Source organism: Tachysurus fulvidraco, chromosome 26 (genome assembly GCF_022655615.1).
Source record: "Tachysurus fulvidraco isolate hzauxx_2018 chromosome 26, HZAU_PFXX_2.0, whole genome shotgun sequence".
Classification (NCBI taxonomy): Eukaryota; Metazoa; Chordata; class Actinopteri; order Siluriformes; family Bagridae; genus Tachysurus; species Tachysurus fulvidraco.
The window spans coordinates 343,840-356,339 of NC_062543.1; the positions used below are offsets into that span (position 1 = coordinate 343,840).

The 12,500-nt window shown below is 44.6% G+C and overlaps 3 protein-coding genes and 2 long non-coding RNA genes across 56 annotated transcripts in view; 2 read left to right on the forward strand and 3 right to left on the reverse strand.

Annotated features, from left to right (window-relative positions):
• LOC113663964 (ensconsin-like) overlaps positions 1–4,057 on the forward strand; it is a 10,045-nt gene extending 5,988 nt beyond the window's left edge. For 9 of the 50 annotated variants that reach the window (XM_047809148.1, XM_047809165.1, XM_047809176.1 and 6 more), the window contains 6 exons: positions 172–237; positions 403–453; positions 537–597; positions 833–2,537; positions 2,699–2,927; positions 3,882–4,057. In XM_047809148.1, the coding sequence (XP_047665104.1) occupies positions 172–237; positions 403–453; positions 537–597; positions 833–2,537; positions 2,699–2,924 (2,109 nt within the window). In that variant the 3' untranslated portion in view covers positions 2,925–2,927; positions 3,882–4,057. Of the gene's footprint in view, positions 1–171; positions 238–402; positions 454–536; positions 598–832; positions 2,538–2,698 lie in introns of all 50 variants that reach the window. The other 41 variants (XM_047809180.1, XM_047809184.1, XM_047809187.1 and 38 more) reach the window with 41 other exon arrangements.
• Positions 1–4,810, reverse strand: part of LOC125140293 — an 8,862-nt gene extending 4,052 nt beyond the window's left edge. The window contains exons 1-2 of the long non-coding RNA XR_007139588.1: positions 4,668–4,810; positions 863–925 (exon numbers count right to left, since the gene is read on the reverse strand). This is a non-coding gene — a long non-coding RNA (uncharacterized LOC125140293). The remainder of the gene's footprint in view (positions 1–862; positions 926–4,667) is intronic.
• A 149-nt stretch (positions 4,811–4,959) lies between these two features.
• Positions 4,960–10,826, forward strand: si:ch211-114c12.2 (uncharacterized protein LOC336578 homolog). Of its 2 annotated transcripts, none has more exons than XM_027179451.2 (10): positions 4,960–5,245; positions 5,659–5,718; positions 5,800–6,453; positions 6,887–7,543; positions 9,414–9,544; positions 9,626–9,680; positions 9,779–9,821; positions 9,929–9,997; positions 10,087–10,245; positions 10,469–10,826. In XM_027179451.2, exons 2-9 carry the CDS (start codon positions 5,678–5,680, stop codon positions 10,231–10,233), a joined length of 1,797 nt encoding a protein of 598 aa, XP_027035252.1. In that variant the 5' UTR covers positions 4,960–5,245; positions 5,659–5,677; the 3' UTR covers positions 10,234–10,245; positions 10,469–10,826. The 2 variants fall into 2 exon arrangements, with proteins under 2 accessions (XP_027035252.1, XP_047665148.1); XM_047809192.1 differs by having other exon boundaries at positions 4,961–5,245; positions 10,087–10,241.
• Positions 10,821–12,500, reverse strand: part of LOC125140292 — an 11,025-nt gene continuing 9,345 nt past the window's right edge. Inside the window, exon 2 of the long non-coding RNA XR_007139587.1 lies at positions 10,821–10,987. This is a non-coding gene — a long non-coding RNA (uncharacterized LOC125140292). The remainder of the gene's footprint in view (positions 10,988–12,500) is intronic.
• The window catches only part of mrps31 (mitochondrial ribosomal protein S31), a 3,048-nt gene continuing 1,368 nt past the window's right edge, over positions 10,821–12,500 (reverse strand). Inside the window, exons 3-7 of one of the 2 annotated variants that reach the window (XM_027179454.2) lie at positions 12,449–12,500; positions 12,055–12,201; positions 11,886–11,956; positions 11,652–11,795; positions 10,821–11,369 (exon numbers count right to left, since the gene is read on the reverse strand). The exon at positions 12,449–12,500 is cut by the window's right edge and continues 101 nt beyond it. In XM_027179454.2, coding sequence (XP_027035255.2) covers positions 11,224–11,369; positions 11,652–11,795; positions 11,886–11,956; positions 12,055–12,201; positions 12,449–12,500 — 560 coding nt within the window. In that variant the 3' untranslated portion in view covers positions 10,821–11,223. Of the gene's footprint in view, positions 11,420–11,651; positions 11,796–11,885; positions 11,957–12,054; positions 12,202–12,448 lie in introns of both variants that reach the window. The other variant, XM_027179453.2, reaches the window with a different exon arrangement.

The following is a 12,500-nucleotide window of genomic DNA, read 5'->3' on the forward strand; positions in this document are numbered from 1 at the left end:
TAAACTAACCTTAAAATAAACACATCCTCTAAAATCAGAATATATTATATACTGGACATAATCATATGGAAAGACAGGAAATAATCCCACAATGTGTGTGTGTGTGTGTGTGTGTGTGTGTGTGTGTGTGTGTGTGTGTGTGTGTGTGTGTGTGTGTGTGTGTGTGTGAAGAAACAGGAAGTGGAGAGAGAGCTGATAAAGCAGCAGGAAGAACAAGAGCGTCAGCAGAGGAAAAAGGTAAACATCTTAATAACACATTTACATATTTACATTCTCTCTCTCACACACACACACACACACACACACACACACACACACACACACACACATTCCCAGCACCTCACACACTGTTAACACTTACGCACACATTACAGACAGCGTTTGTTCTCTCCTTCTGTTCAGAGAATTGAGGAGATCATGAAGAGGACACGGAAGAGGGATGGAGAATTAAAGGTGTGTTTATGGACACGTGAGATTTGAGATTTTATTTTGTTCTTTAGAATGAAATGAAATTAATTTGAATATTATATCTACAGAGAGACGACAGTCAGGAGCTTCATTCCCCTCCATCTAACACACACTCACACACTCCGCCCGGTGAGTTTAGCATCAACACAATGCTAGCTGGGAAATAAACAGGTGGTGGTTACTAATGAATAATTACCACCAGCTAGTTAATAAGCTAATGTTTAATATCAGTGCTAACGAAGACGTTTATGTTTATTGATTTTGCTCGTTTTAACATCATTTCACTAATTTACAGACCTACATTTTCACTTGTCCTGAGTGATTAGCAGCTTAGTGTTTACATTTTAACTTGAAAACATTTCAGTACTGCACAACACTCCGGCATCAAACCCACCTGATCGTAGAGGAACGGCTCCAAACGTGGAGATTGGGCCTGTGACACCTCAGAGAAGCTCACCTATGAGAGAGGAACAGAGCACTCAGAACAGTTCATCAGAGAAGCTACAGATGAAGAGTCCAACCTCACAACAGGTGAACAGCCAGGTGAAGAGTCCAACCTCACAACAGGAGAACAGCCAGATGAAGAGTCCAACCTCACAACAGGTGAAGAGTCCGACCTCACAACAGGTGAACAGCCAGGTGAAGAGTCCAACCTCACAACAGGAAAACAGCCAGGTGAAGAGTCCAACCTCACAACAGGTGAAGAGTCCAACCTCACAACAGGTGAAGAGTCCGACCTCACAACAGGTGAACAGCCAGGTGAAGAGTCCAACCTCACAACAGATGAACAGCCAGGTGAAGAGTCCAACCTCACAACAGGTGAACAGCCAGATGAAAAGTCCAACCTCACAACAGATGAACAGCCAGATGAAGAGTCCAACCTCACAACAGGAGAACAGCCAGGTGAAGAGTCCAACCTCACAACAGGTGAAGAGTCCAACCTCACAACAGATGAACAGCCAGGTGAAGAGTCCAACCTCACAACAGGAGAACAGCCAGATGAAGAGTCCAACCTCACAACAGGTGAAGAGTCCAACCTCACAACAGGTGAAGAGTCCGACCTCACAACAGGTGAAGAGTCCGACCTCACAACAGGTGAACAGCCAGGTGAAGAGTCCAACCTCACAACAGATGAACAGCCAGGTGAAGAGTCCAACCTCACAACAGGAGAACAGCCAGATGAAGAGTCCAACCTCACAACAGGTGAAGAGTCCAACCTCACAACAGGTGAAGAGTCCAACCTCACAACAGGAGAACAGCCAGGTGAAGAGTCCAACCTCACAACAGGTGAAGAGTCCGACCTCACAACAGGTGAAGAGTCCGACCTCACAACAGGTGAACAGCCAGGTGAAGAGTCCAACCTCACAACAGATGAACAGCCAGGTGAAAAGTCCAACCTCACAACAGATGAACAGCCAGATGAAAAGTCCAACCTCACAACAGATGAACAGCCAGGTGAAGAGTCCAACCTCACAACAGGAGAACAGCCAGGTGAAGAGTCCAACCTCACAACAGGTGAAGAGACCAACCTCACAACAGGTGAAGAGTCCAACCTCACAACAGGTGAAGAGTCCAACCTCACAACAGGTGAACAGCCAGATGAAAAATCCAACTTCACAACAGATGAACAGCCAGGTGAAGAGTCCAAACTCACAACAGATGAACAGCCAGATGAAAAGTCCAACCTCACAACAGATGAACAGCCAGGTGAAGAGTCCAACCTCACAACAGATGAACAGCCAGGTGAAGAGTCCAACCTCACAACAGGTGGACAGCCAGGTGAAGAGTCCAACCTCACAACAGATGAACAGCCAGGTGAAGAGTCTAACCTCCTACCAAGTGAACAGTCAGATGAAGAGTGAGCAAGTGAATGGCCAGGCGAGCTCACAGGTGAAATCAACCATGACACCATCACAAGTGACATCAAAGAAGACATCAGAAAGCTCCTTTCCCCTCAGCCCATTACCTCATTCACAGTTCCCACCAACTCTCAGTGCCCTGGAGTATCTGGAGAAAGGGGACAGGGCAAGAAGGGAGTCGGCTGATGCAGTGCAATCGATGGAGTTCAGGTGAGATCAGTCACATGATTACTGTGTTCTTAATGGATTGAAATGGTGTCCTTCTGTAGATAATCCCAACTAGGCTTCTGTATACAAAGTAGAGCGGTTTTTAGAGTGAGGATTGTTTATATATATCGATCATGAGGATAAGTATTCGTGTTTCCCCTTAGCCCCATCCCTAAAGAGGAACTGATCTCAATTCCGACCTTTTCTCCGATCTCTGAAGTCCCGAAAGTTGTGAACAGCACACGAGTGTTGGAGGACCTGCTGGATCTGACTGGTCATGTGACGTATCCCATAATGCAGTACAGCACCACACACGGAGACTGCAACAAAAATGTCATTGAGCCAAAACAGACATCTAACACACTGAACATGAGAAGCAGAAAGGAGTGAGAGGTGAACATACACACATTTACATACTTACATACACACACATGTACAGTTACACAAAAACACACGCTTATCAAGCTGGTGTAAGGCTAACAGACCTGGCTGGCTAGTGTTAGTCACTCTGTTCACTTCTCTATAAGAGTAAATTGTCTATAAACTCTAGTACACTATTGTCATATAATGTGATTAAAAACCCTTTCTGTTGCAGAATGAGGTGCAGATTTGGCCTAGTGTGTAAATAACTGTACATTTATACAGTATACATGTAAAATGTTTTGAAAATTACAGCTGTCCTAAGCACATGAAGGATAAATGAAACTTTAAAAAACACAAGAGAAAAGATGTGAGATGTGGATTACATCATTACCCTGTAGTAGATAGTGTGTTAGCCTTAACAATTAACTAGAGCTGCTGTAAACTGAACTGGACAGTATTTATGCTAATACGCTAGGATTTCCTGCACTGCATTGGTTTCATGTTCAACACACTGTACGATTATTGTGTAGTGCTTAGTTTGGACAATTGTACAGCATTAAATGTGCATTTAGCCTGAGTTAGCCAGTGAGCTAGCTGTATTAGCAAGCACGTTCTTTGCCTCAAGAGCTAATTCAACATAAAAATGTTGAGCTGTTCTTGTAATAGAGTAGAGAATCTAGAGATAATAAACATTAATAAAGATTATGGGGCTTTTAATCGAGTTTAAAAATCAGCAGGTAACTCTCCTGGTAACGCTGTGTTGTATTTAGCGGTGATTAGTAGGTCTGCATTAGTATGAAAATGCTATTCTGCCTTGTGAACTTGATGCTTTTACTAAAACTCCTGATGCACGAGCTCACTGTGCTGTTTCATGCAGAAATCTAATTATCCCATGACCTTGTGGCTAGAAGTCCCACATTCTCCATTACATTCTCCACTGTAATGTACTAAATACGAGTTCAAATCCAGCTCACTTTTTCTCAGACAGAAATCAGACCCATGTCATTGCTGTGGACTGAAGATGGTGTTACTGTGTGATGACACTGCAAAGTGTTTTATTCAAACCTGGATTCATCTTCATCCTGAGTGAACAAGCTGCATGAAGCCTGAATGCCATGTTATGTTTATTAATAATAATAAAAACCTTATAAAATTACAAATCAGCTCTTTTATTTACACACACGGTGCAAACGTTGTGCAGGTATGAAAACTGCTGTAAGGTAAGAACGTGTAAGTGTTAATCATTTATTTTGATCTATTAAATATGTAAATGAACAGATGAGAAATATAAATTAAATCTTTAGTGTGATCAAACCTTTGCATGTAACACAGCAAAATTCTAATTAGTATTTTTTTAGGAAATGATCATTACATATCAAACTATTATATTCTAAAATGAAATTAGATGAAGACATGACATTATTAATAATGTATTGTATATAAACTGTATATAGTCTGAGGTGAAACTCAGAATGATTCATTTTATTAACACAGTTTAGTAAAATAGATCATACTTTTCATTAATACACCATTTTATAAATATTCATAAAAGGTGTAGTGAGTATAAATTATAAAGCAGAGCTCATCTTTATAGTACAGAATTAAAGTACTAATAAAAGCTGAAAGTTCGATTTAAACTGCTTTGGACAAACATTAAGTTTAATAAGTGACTGGTTTATTTAAAGCTCCTGTGACAGATGAACTGATCTACAGTCAAACTACTGCGACAGCATTCACTCATTTCCCTTAAAGTCGGACAGTGAAGCTGACCTGAGATCAGGTTTATACGACCCTCACTGGACTGGACCGCCCTCACAGCTGTCAGGCGCCATATTGATTTGTCGTCGTCTCTTCATCAACCAGCTGCCTTTATCCCTCACCCCACTTCCGTCTTGCCGTCTAACGAAGCCCGCCTTTTACTCGTTGTGATTGGCTGACACAACAAGTCTCCTGGAATGTAATTGGCTACGTGTGAGCTTGCCATTTTTTTTTTAAATAGACAGTTGCTTTATCCAATCATTATATAGGACGAGGCCGTTTTCTCCGAATGTGGGCGTGGAAATTACGTAGCTTGTCGATTTAGTGTCGACGCGGCTATGGACACAAAGGCGGAGGAATAAGTGCGGTTTAAGGCGCTACGTTGGTTTAGTTTAGTTAATGTTTATGTTAATGTTTATGTTTAAATACGGCGGATTTTTTCTCCAAGGTGATTAATATTAGGGTTAAGTAGGTTTGCGAAGTAGTTAGCGTGTTGTGCTAACTGAACTAGCATTGTGCTAACTGAACTAGCATTGTGCTAACTGAACTAGCATTGTGCTAACGGTGTTGTAAAGTCTCACGTAACCTTGGTGAGTAAAATGAAGGACACGTCTTAGTTTAACGGAAACACTTTAAGCTTTAGTTACTGATAAAGTTTATTTAGAGCACGTTAGTGTTTGTGAAATGTTTGTAGTTTATTGGTCGTGAAGACGGAGTTTTTAACGCTTGTTTATTTTAGCTGGCCTACTTTCGGCTAGTCGGCTAATCTGTCCAGCAAGAGAAGATAAAAAATTACACAACACATTTGTGTGTGTGTGTGTGTGTGTGTGTGTGTATTTATTTATAAAAATATGTATGTGTGTGTGTGTAAAATACATTCTTATTATACTTACTTTTTTATATAAATAAGTTTATATATTTCTGTAGTTCTTTTTGTTCTCTCTCGAATTACAGTTTTATTTCTCTGCGTTATTTTGGTGTCTTCTGCTTCTGGTGTCTTTAGGAACGTGAGCAGTGTGAAGATGGTGAGACCTCACTCAGGTTCTCCTCGTTCCAGACAGAGGTACTCCTTTATCTCAGACACTGGAACATTATCACCATGTTTGTCAGCATCTCATTGTTTGTGTCTGTTCTTGTTTATCAGGTCGTTTTCTGATAGCAGTCACAGTGAGCACCATGGAGGGCGATTGGGCCCGGCGTCTAGGGGGTTTCGAGGCCCCCCAGGTAAGGCCTCTCCCAGCTGGAGAGGGGGCAACAGCAGAGGGCATTCCTCGTACCCCAGGGACAAGAGACCTATGATGGGAGAACATAGACCACATGGCCACTGGATGCCTCAGAACCAGGATAACTTCCGACCTTACCCCATGTCTCAGGATTCTCAGCGTGGTCGCAGGAGGTCCTCTCCATCCCGCTCAAACCACCCTCCGCCTTTTCAACACCGCCACTCTCCTCACGGATCATCTGGCCCCCACAGGCCCTTCCATGGGAACCATTCTGGCCACGTTTCTCCTTCTTCCCGATATTTCCACAGCCCTCCATCAGACCGCAGGGGTCCATCACCACATAACACCTTCAGAGCCCCACAACGATACCAAAACTCCCCTCACGAGCAAGAGCGGAACTTTGGTCCTGGAAGGCAACCGAGCCCCAGGGAGAGGCCTCTTGGGCGTATGGCCCACAGAGGGCATCGCTGGAATGGCCCAGGGGCTTACGCTCACCCCAACGGGGAGTCCAGGCCCTATGACTCACCCCAGAGAAAGCCCAGAGAGTTCCATGAGAGGAACTCGTATCCAGAGAGGTACAGAAAGCACGGCTGACCCGTGCAGGCCGGGTGGTGATGATGATGATGATGATAATGATAGAGATACAGGGGCAGGATGAATAAACAGAAGTATTAGGGTCAAAAGTCACCACTTCAGGGAAATAAATATTAACGTCCCCTATACCCTACAATTCTTTACTTCATTTGTTTTGCTGGGGGTAAGGTTTGCAAAAAGGAGCTAAGTTTTAAAAAAAAAAAGGTCCCTTTAAAAGTCATCCAGTCATTATGGAGAAAGTGTTATATACCTTTTGAGTCTTTTGTAACGAGTCCTGCTTTATACCCTGCCCCTGTGGCATGCAGCAGGCTGGATGTAGAGTAATAACAGTTAAGAAATGCCCCTAATCCTGTGCAAGCAGCAGGAGCTGGCATTATAACCCACTTGTTTGTATTGTTTGTGATGGATATGCAGGTGGTCTACAGAGAGAGATCCACGGAAGCAGCGTGGAGACGGCGGCAAGGGGCGAGGCAGGGGGAGGCTCGGGCACCACGCCCCCGAGTGGCCTCGCAGGGAAGGGGGTAACCCGTACCCTCGCCCTCCTTACAGATCTCCTTCATGGAAATCTGGTCCAATGTCTTCCTCCAACTCCTCTCCCAGATTCCCTGCACCTCCACGCCCACAGGATAGGCCTCCCATGCGTCCTATGAAGAGGAGGATTCAGGATATGGGACGCCTGCCGCCAGAGCTCGAGCATGGACCACCCAAACGCTTACGTAGAGAGATGCCTGCACGATCGATGCCTCTTAAAGGTTTTGGAGGTCGCTGCCTGTCCCTCAAGGACAAGTCTAGGCTGTTAAAGGGGCGCAAGTTCAGAGCAGAATCTGTCACCAGTTTCAAAATGCCCCCGCCGAGGCCCAGGCCTTCAGACAACATGCAGAGGAGCAAGATGGTGGAAGCAGAGCATGTGGGCGAATCCTCTAGACTCCCTCCTCGCAAGATTCCTTTGAAGAAAAGTGTGAAGAGGCAACCGTCTCGAGAGTCACCTACAGACATCGACTCCAAATCTCCTGATCCCGAAATGGACTCCGAGACTCAGGTGGAATCCCGGCGCTCTGTACGAGCACGCAGGTACGGTATCTCCCCTCATACTGTGGCAATGGCTGCGTGATGTTTAGAAGGTTCCAAGCTTCCCTGTTTGTCTCTGGCACTGCTTTCACCAAAGGGGCATCACCCTGTTCACATGAGAAACACCAGTAGAGGCTTCTTTACTCCTCACCTGAATCACCTCTAAGATGTGTAACCTTCTGTCCTTAACGTTAACACGGGGATATATAAGGGGGAAAGTACCAGAAGTGCTGTCTAATTCATACCACCTCAAAAAAAGGGTCAGTCTGAAAAGGTGTTTCATGATGTTTACCTCAGTCGCGGTCAGGCCCAGACACACAATGATCTTAAGTTACAAACCCTTCAGAAGGCCTCTCTCTCTCCCACAGAGTCAACACCTTCCATCCTTTCGCCTGAACGATAGCTCAGATTAGCGAGGCACTACGTTTATAAATTCGGGTACGTTTACGTAACTTCCACCAGCGTGAGCGTCGAACGTCGTTCTGGAACAAAGAGAACCGATGAATTTTGATTCTGCTGACTTTAAATGAATCTCCACCTGCTACATGTGAAGATCTGGCAAGAAGATCTGGGAATTTCCTGCCAGGAGAGAGAAAAAAACAGGACCTGCAGAATTCCTGGAGATTGACCAGGAAGAAAACTTGCCTACAAGATGTTTAACAAACCATCTCACCCTGGAATTTCTAGCCTGCATGCCATCAAGACAACAATCGCTTCTTCTACATCTCAGAACAACCAGTTGTGTTGTACAGAAGGTACCAAGATTGGCAGATGAAGCTACAAATACACCCAGTCAGTTATTTGAAAAACTGGTCAAAGGCGTCTCATCGAAATGGGTTCCTGCATCTAGCGTGAGTTTAACACTCATTATCACTTCTGAAGAAATGCAGGAAATCAATCCTGCCTCAGATCATTTCTTCTGAAGTCTTATGAAAAAACCCAACCTGAAGATTACCAGCTCTGAGGAAGTGTTCACAGCGGCCAGGTCTTTGGTGACGTCTTCTGAAGAGGTGTTTAAAACGAGCACAAATCTCCTTCCTCAGATGATCACCTTTTAATGAAATGTATAAAGACCAGCTTGTTGCTCAGGTGATATGTTTTGGATTCCTATTTAAAACCACCGTGTTCCTGAGACCAACATCTTTTGAAGAAACGTTAAAGCGTCTGGTTCCTCTGAAGAAATGTTAAAACTACGACGCAATGACGTATCTGTCGTCAAGAAATTGACACGCAGAGGGACAAACAGATGTAAGGAACCATCTCACTCCAACATGACCGTGATGTTTGCCATCCTTATCTGTCTGGAAGTTCTCCTGCGGTGCTCCTGAGATAAACATGATCTCACTATAACGGGGATGAACGGAAATGAGGATTTGGACCTAATACCAAAGACACGGCAGGAGGAGCAGGGACGTGTCTCACGGATGGAGAATTCAAAGCAAAGATGATCTGGATGATGGGTTTTAGGAGTGAAACTCCTTCACATACGATCCGACTGTCAATTATTCGCTTAGAGCAAGAAAACAGTTAAAATCCCGAGCGAGTGAAAGAAAACTAATCTGCCAATTGAAACTGAAGCATGGAGATGATGAGCTAGCTTTGCTGTAAGTACCCTAGCAGCCATCCATCTCTAGTTATTTGCCGTTGTTTTGTACTTTTATTACAGTTAAGGCTTTGTGATGTCACTATTATTGCACTTCCGTTCACAGCAAAGGTACACATGTGGTTTAATTATATAACCTGCATGGTGACGTCCTCTCTGTCTGCTGTGTTTAACTCCAAACAGGAAGTCATGCCAGTGCTCTTGGCTGCTTACTTTGTTGTTCGTTTCAATCTCCTGTGACTAATTTTTTCCCCCCATGGACTTTTGCAGCTCTTCCCCTATAGACAGACAGCTGACCCATGACCTGGTGGTGGTTTCTCACTGGGAAGCTGGCACCAGAAGCTCCAGTCCTAAGAGCAGCACGTCCTGGAAGAGCAGAATGCCCCATCATAATAAAACGGGTAAAATGAGACCCAAAATCACTTGTGTGTTAAACTCAATAAAGTGATGATGTGATTAACATCTATAATATTTATGTTCAGGTGAGAATCCAGGTCACCGCTTTGGGAGTTCAGCACGTGACCCTAAGCAGCGACGGTACGCTCACCTCCTGCTCCATACACACACACACAGCATCTATAATCTGTTCTATTAATGTTTTATACTAACATCTGCTGTGGTGGTGTTTGTGGCAGGCTGATGGACGGTCCTGCGAAAATGAAACCTGGACCTTTTCAGGTAAAACATCCAGAAGCACTTGAAAGAACTTGAACTGTTGTGTGTGTGTGTGTGTGTGTGCACGCATAGCTGAGTTTAATGAGGTGTGTGTGTGTGTGTGTGTGTAGAAACCCGGGTTCCGTCCTGCGCCTGCACTTCAGAAGGGTTCTGATGGCGTCATCAGGAGACCACTGATGGTAACTATGTGCTACAGTTTCTCCTCCAGCCTGTAGGGGGCAGTGTGTCAATGATGAACTCATTTTTGATTTGCTCTTTTCCCCATAAGGCTCCCACACTGATGCGTCCATCACTCAATCAGAAACCCGTGTTCAGGAAAAGTCAGAGCATCATGAACAAGTACAGAAACATGCAGACGCTCCGCCACAAAGCCCCGCCCCACCCACGCCAAGCTACAAGCTACCGCCGCTGGTGAAGTCTAAAGTGAGTGAGTAACTGCAGGAGGTTCACACAGACGTGTTGTAGCTGTGTATCACTCAGCTTCGTCCACTGACTAGTCGTAGCTCACAATGTAACCATAGCAACAGCTGATTAACTTGAGTTCAGTGTAATTGAGATAAAGGTTGCATACTACCGCTTTAACATGACCCCACACACACCTTTGTTTATGCCTGTGACATAAGCAGTGTTTTATTTCTTTCTTTCCCCAGATGGTGTTGAGTAACTGCTGACTACTGGGTTTTATATCCAGCGTCTCGGTTCTGTTTCAGACTTCCCACTGGTTAATATCGTGTGTGTATCACTTCAGCTGCCAAAGTTTACTTTAATACATTATTCATGCTTTAGGTTTCAGTCTGATCGCTCACACACACACACACACACACACGTGTGGTGATGTACAGAAGATCTGGAGGTGTCTGCTTGTGCTGATGACCTGAATATGAGTGCTGATGTTTAATGAGTTCCTTTTAGTTTACTTCATTCTTTTGTTTGTTAAAGCTCTTTGTACAGCTCTTTAATTGTGTACATTGTTTATAGAGATTTCAATAAAACAACTGGAACTTGTCATATGAAGCCTTTAATGTTTATAAAGTACAGCAGGATGTGGAGTCCGTGTGGGTGAAGCAGCTCCATCATTAAACACCACAATTACAACCTTCCCTTTATCCATGAGTTTAAAACGACCTGAGTGTGTGTTAGAGCTCGTATTAAACACCTTCAGTGATTCTCTCACACGCACACATTAAAGGGACTGTTCAGGTGCACAAACTGTCCACCATCTCCATGTGTCCTGCTGTGGATTCATGCAGAAGCTCTGAGGTTAACAGAGGAACAGAAGACTCCAGATTAGCATGATGATGCTGCACATGGAGATGTGATCACAGCTGGAGGCTGTAAATGTCTCTGACTGGTTTTAGTCCCAGTCTGGGTGGGTCACGCCTCGGCCTCGCTGAGGACTTCCTGTTTATTCAGGAAGTAGTCTCGGAACCAGGCGATGTGCTCCTGTTTCTGACTGACGGTGAGATGGTGGTTCTTGGAAAGTCCAGTGATCACCAGTTCCATAAAGTGTCTGACGGGGCCGTGCTGAGGAAAGCCGTCCTCCAGGTGGCGCTGCAGGAAAACGTGCTCATAAAATGGCACCTTCATTTCCTCCTCCATTCCTGACACACACACACGTTTTATTTTTACAGTTTATTGATTAGATATTCGTCTCTGTTTCATATACTTTCTGATGACTAGAGCTTTAAAGTCTGTGACTGTGTCCTAAACCACACAGTAATGTACTGGAGCCTGTGTGTATTACAGCACGTGTCATTAGTTGAATGCATTTGGAACACAGCCCCTGCATGTGATTGGTCAGCACTCACTGACCTCATGTTATTAAACACTCACCTGCTTCGTTGTTGATGGGAAACTGCCACAGTCTTCCCTCCTGTGTCCACTGGATCATCTCCTCAAACCCATTACGAGGTCTCTGATTCACCGCCCGGGCGATTTGGTTGGCTAAATCAGCGTCCCAGAGGGAGGGGCCTTGAGCTGAACACACACACACACACACACACACACACTTCATTAATAAACCACTATTTATCATTAATTCTAGAAATCTTTAAAACTATTACTTACTCAGTTCACTCTGTGTGTCCTGATCCGCAGCACTGAAGATATTCAGCCTCTTTGCAGTAAAAGCTGAATTCCTGTCTCACACACACACACACACACACACACACACACACACACATGATGAGTTGAGCTCTATATCAGACCTGGCCCATCGCTGGTTCTGGTTATTTACCTCCTGCGAATTTCTGCCAGCTCTCCTGTGATGCCACGGTCATGTGTGTAGCCCCGCCCATCATCATCAAACCGAATCTGATTGGCTGGCCAGCTGTTCAATCTGCCAACTGGCTTCTTCCCCACTTTCATCTCAGAGATGATGTTCCTGAGGAAAAAAAAAATCACAATAATGTAGTTAAGATTTTATAACAAACCCAATGTTCCTGAGGAACTCCCCCAATGTTCCTGAGGAACTCCCCCAATGTTCCTGAGGAACTCCCCCAATGTTCCTGAGGAACTCCCCCAATGTTCCTGAGGAACTCCCCCAATGTTCCTGAGGAACTCCCCCAATGTTCCTGAGGAACTCACCCAATGTTCCTGAGGAACTCACCCAATGTTCCTGAGGAACTCACCCAATGTTCTGAGCCTCCTCTCGGCTCTTCTCCTCACACACGGCTTCGTGTT

Excerpts from the sequence above, each read along its gene's own strand:
- si:ch211-114c12.2 (XM_027179451.2), top strand. The coding sequence starts at position 5,678 with ATGGTGAGACCTCACTCAGGTTCTCCTCGTTCCAGACAGAG. Across the intron at positions 7,544-9,413 it reads CGCTCTGTACGAGCACGCAG|CTCTTCCCCTATAGACAGAC; the intron begins GTACGGTATCTC and ends GGACTTTTGCAG. Across the intron at positions 9,681-9,778 it reads CGTGACCCTAAGCAGCGACG|GCTGATGGACGGTCCTGCGA; the intron begins GTACGCTCACCT and ends TGTTTGTGGCAG.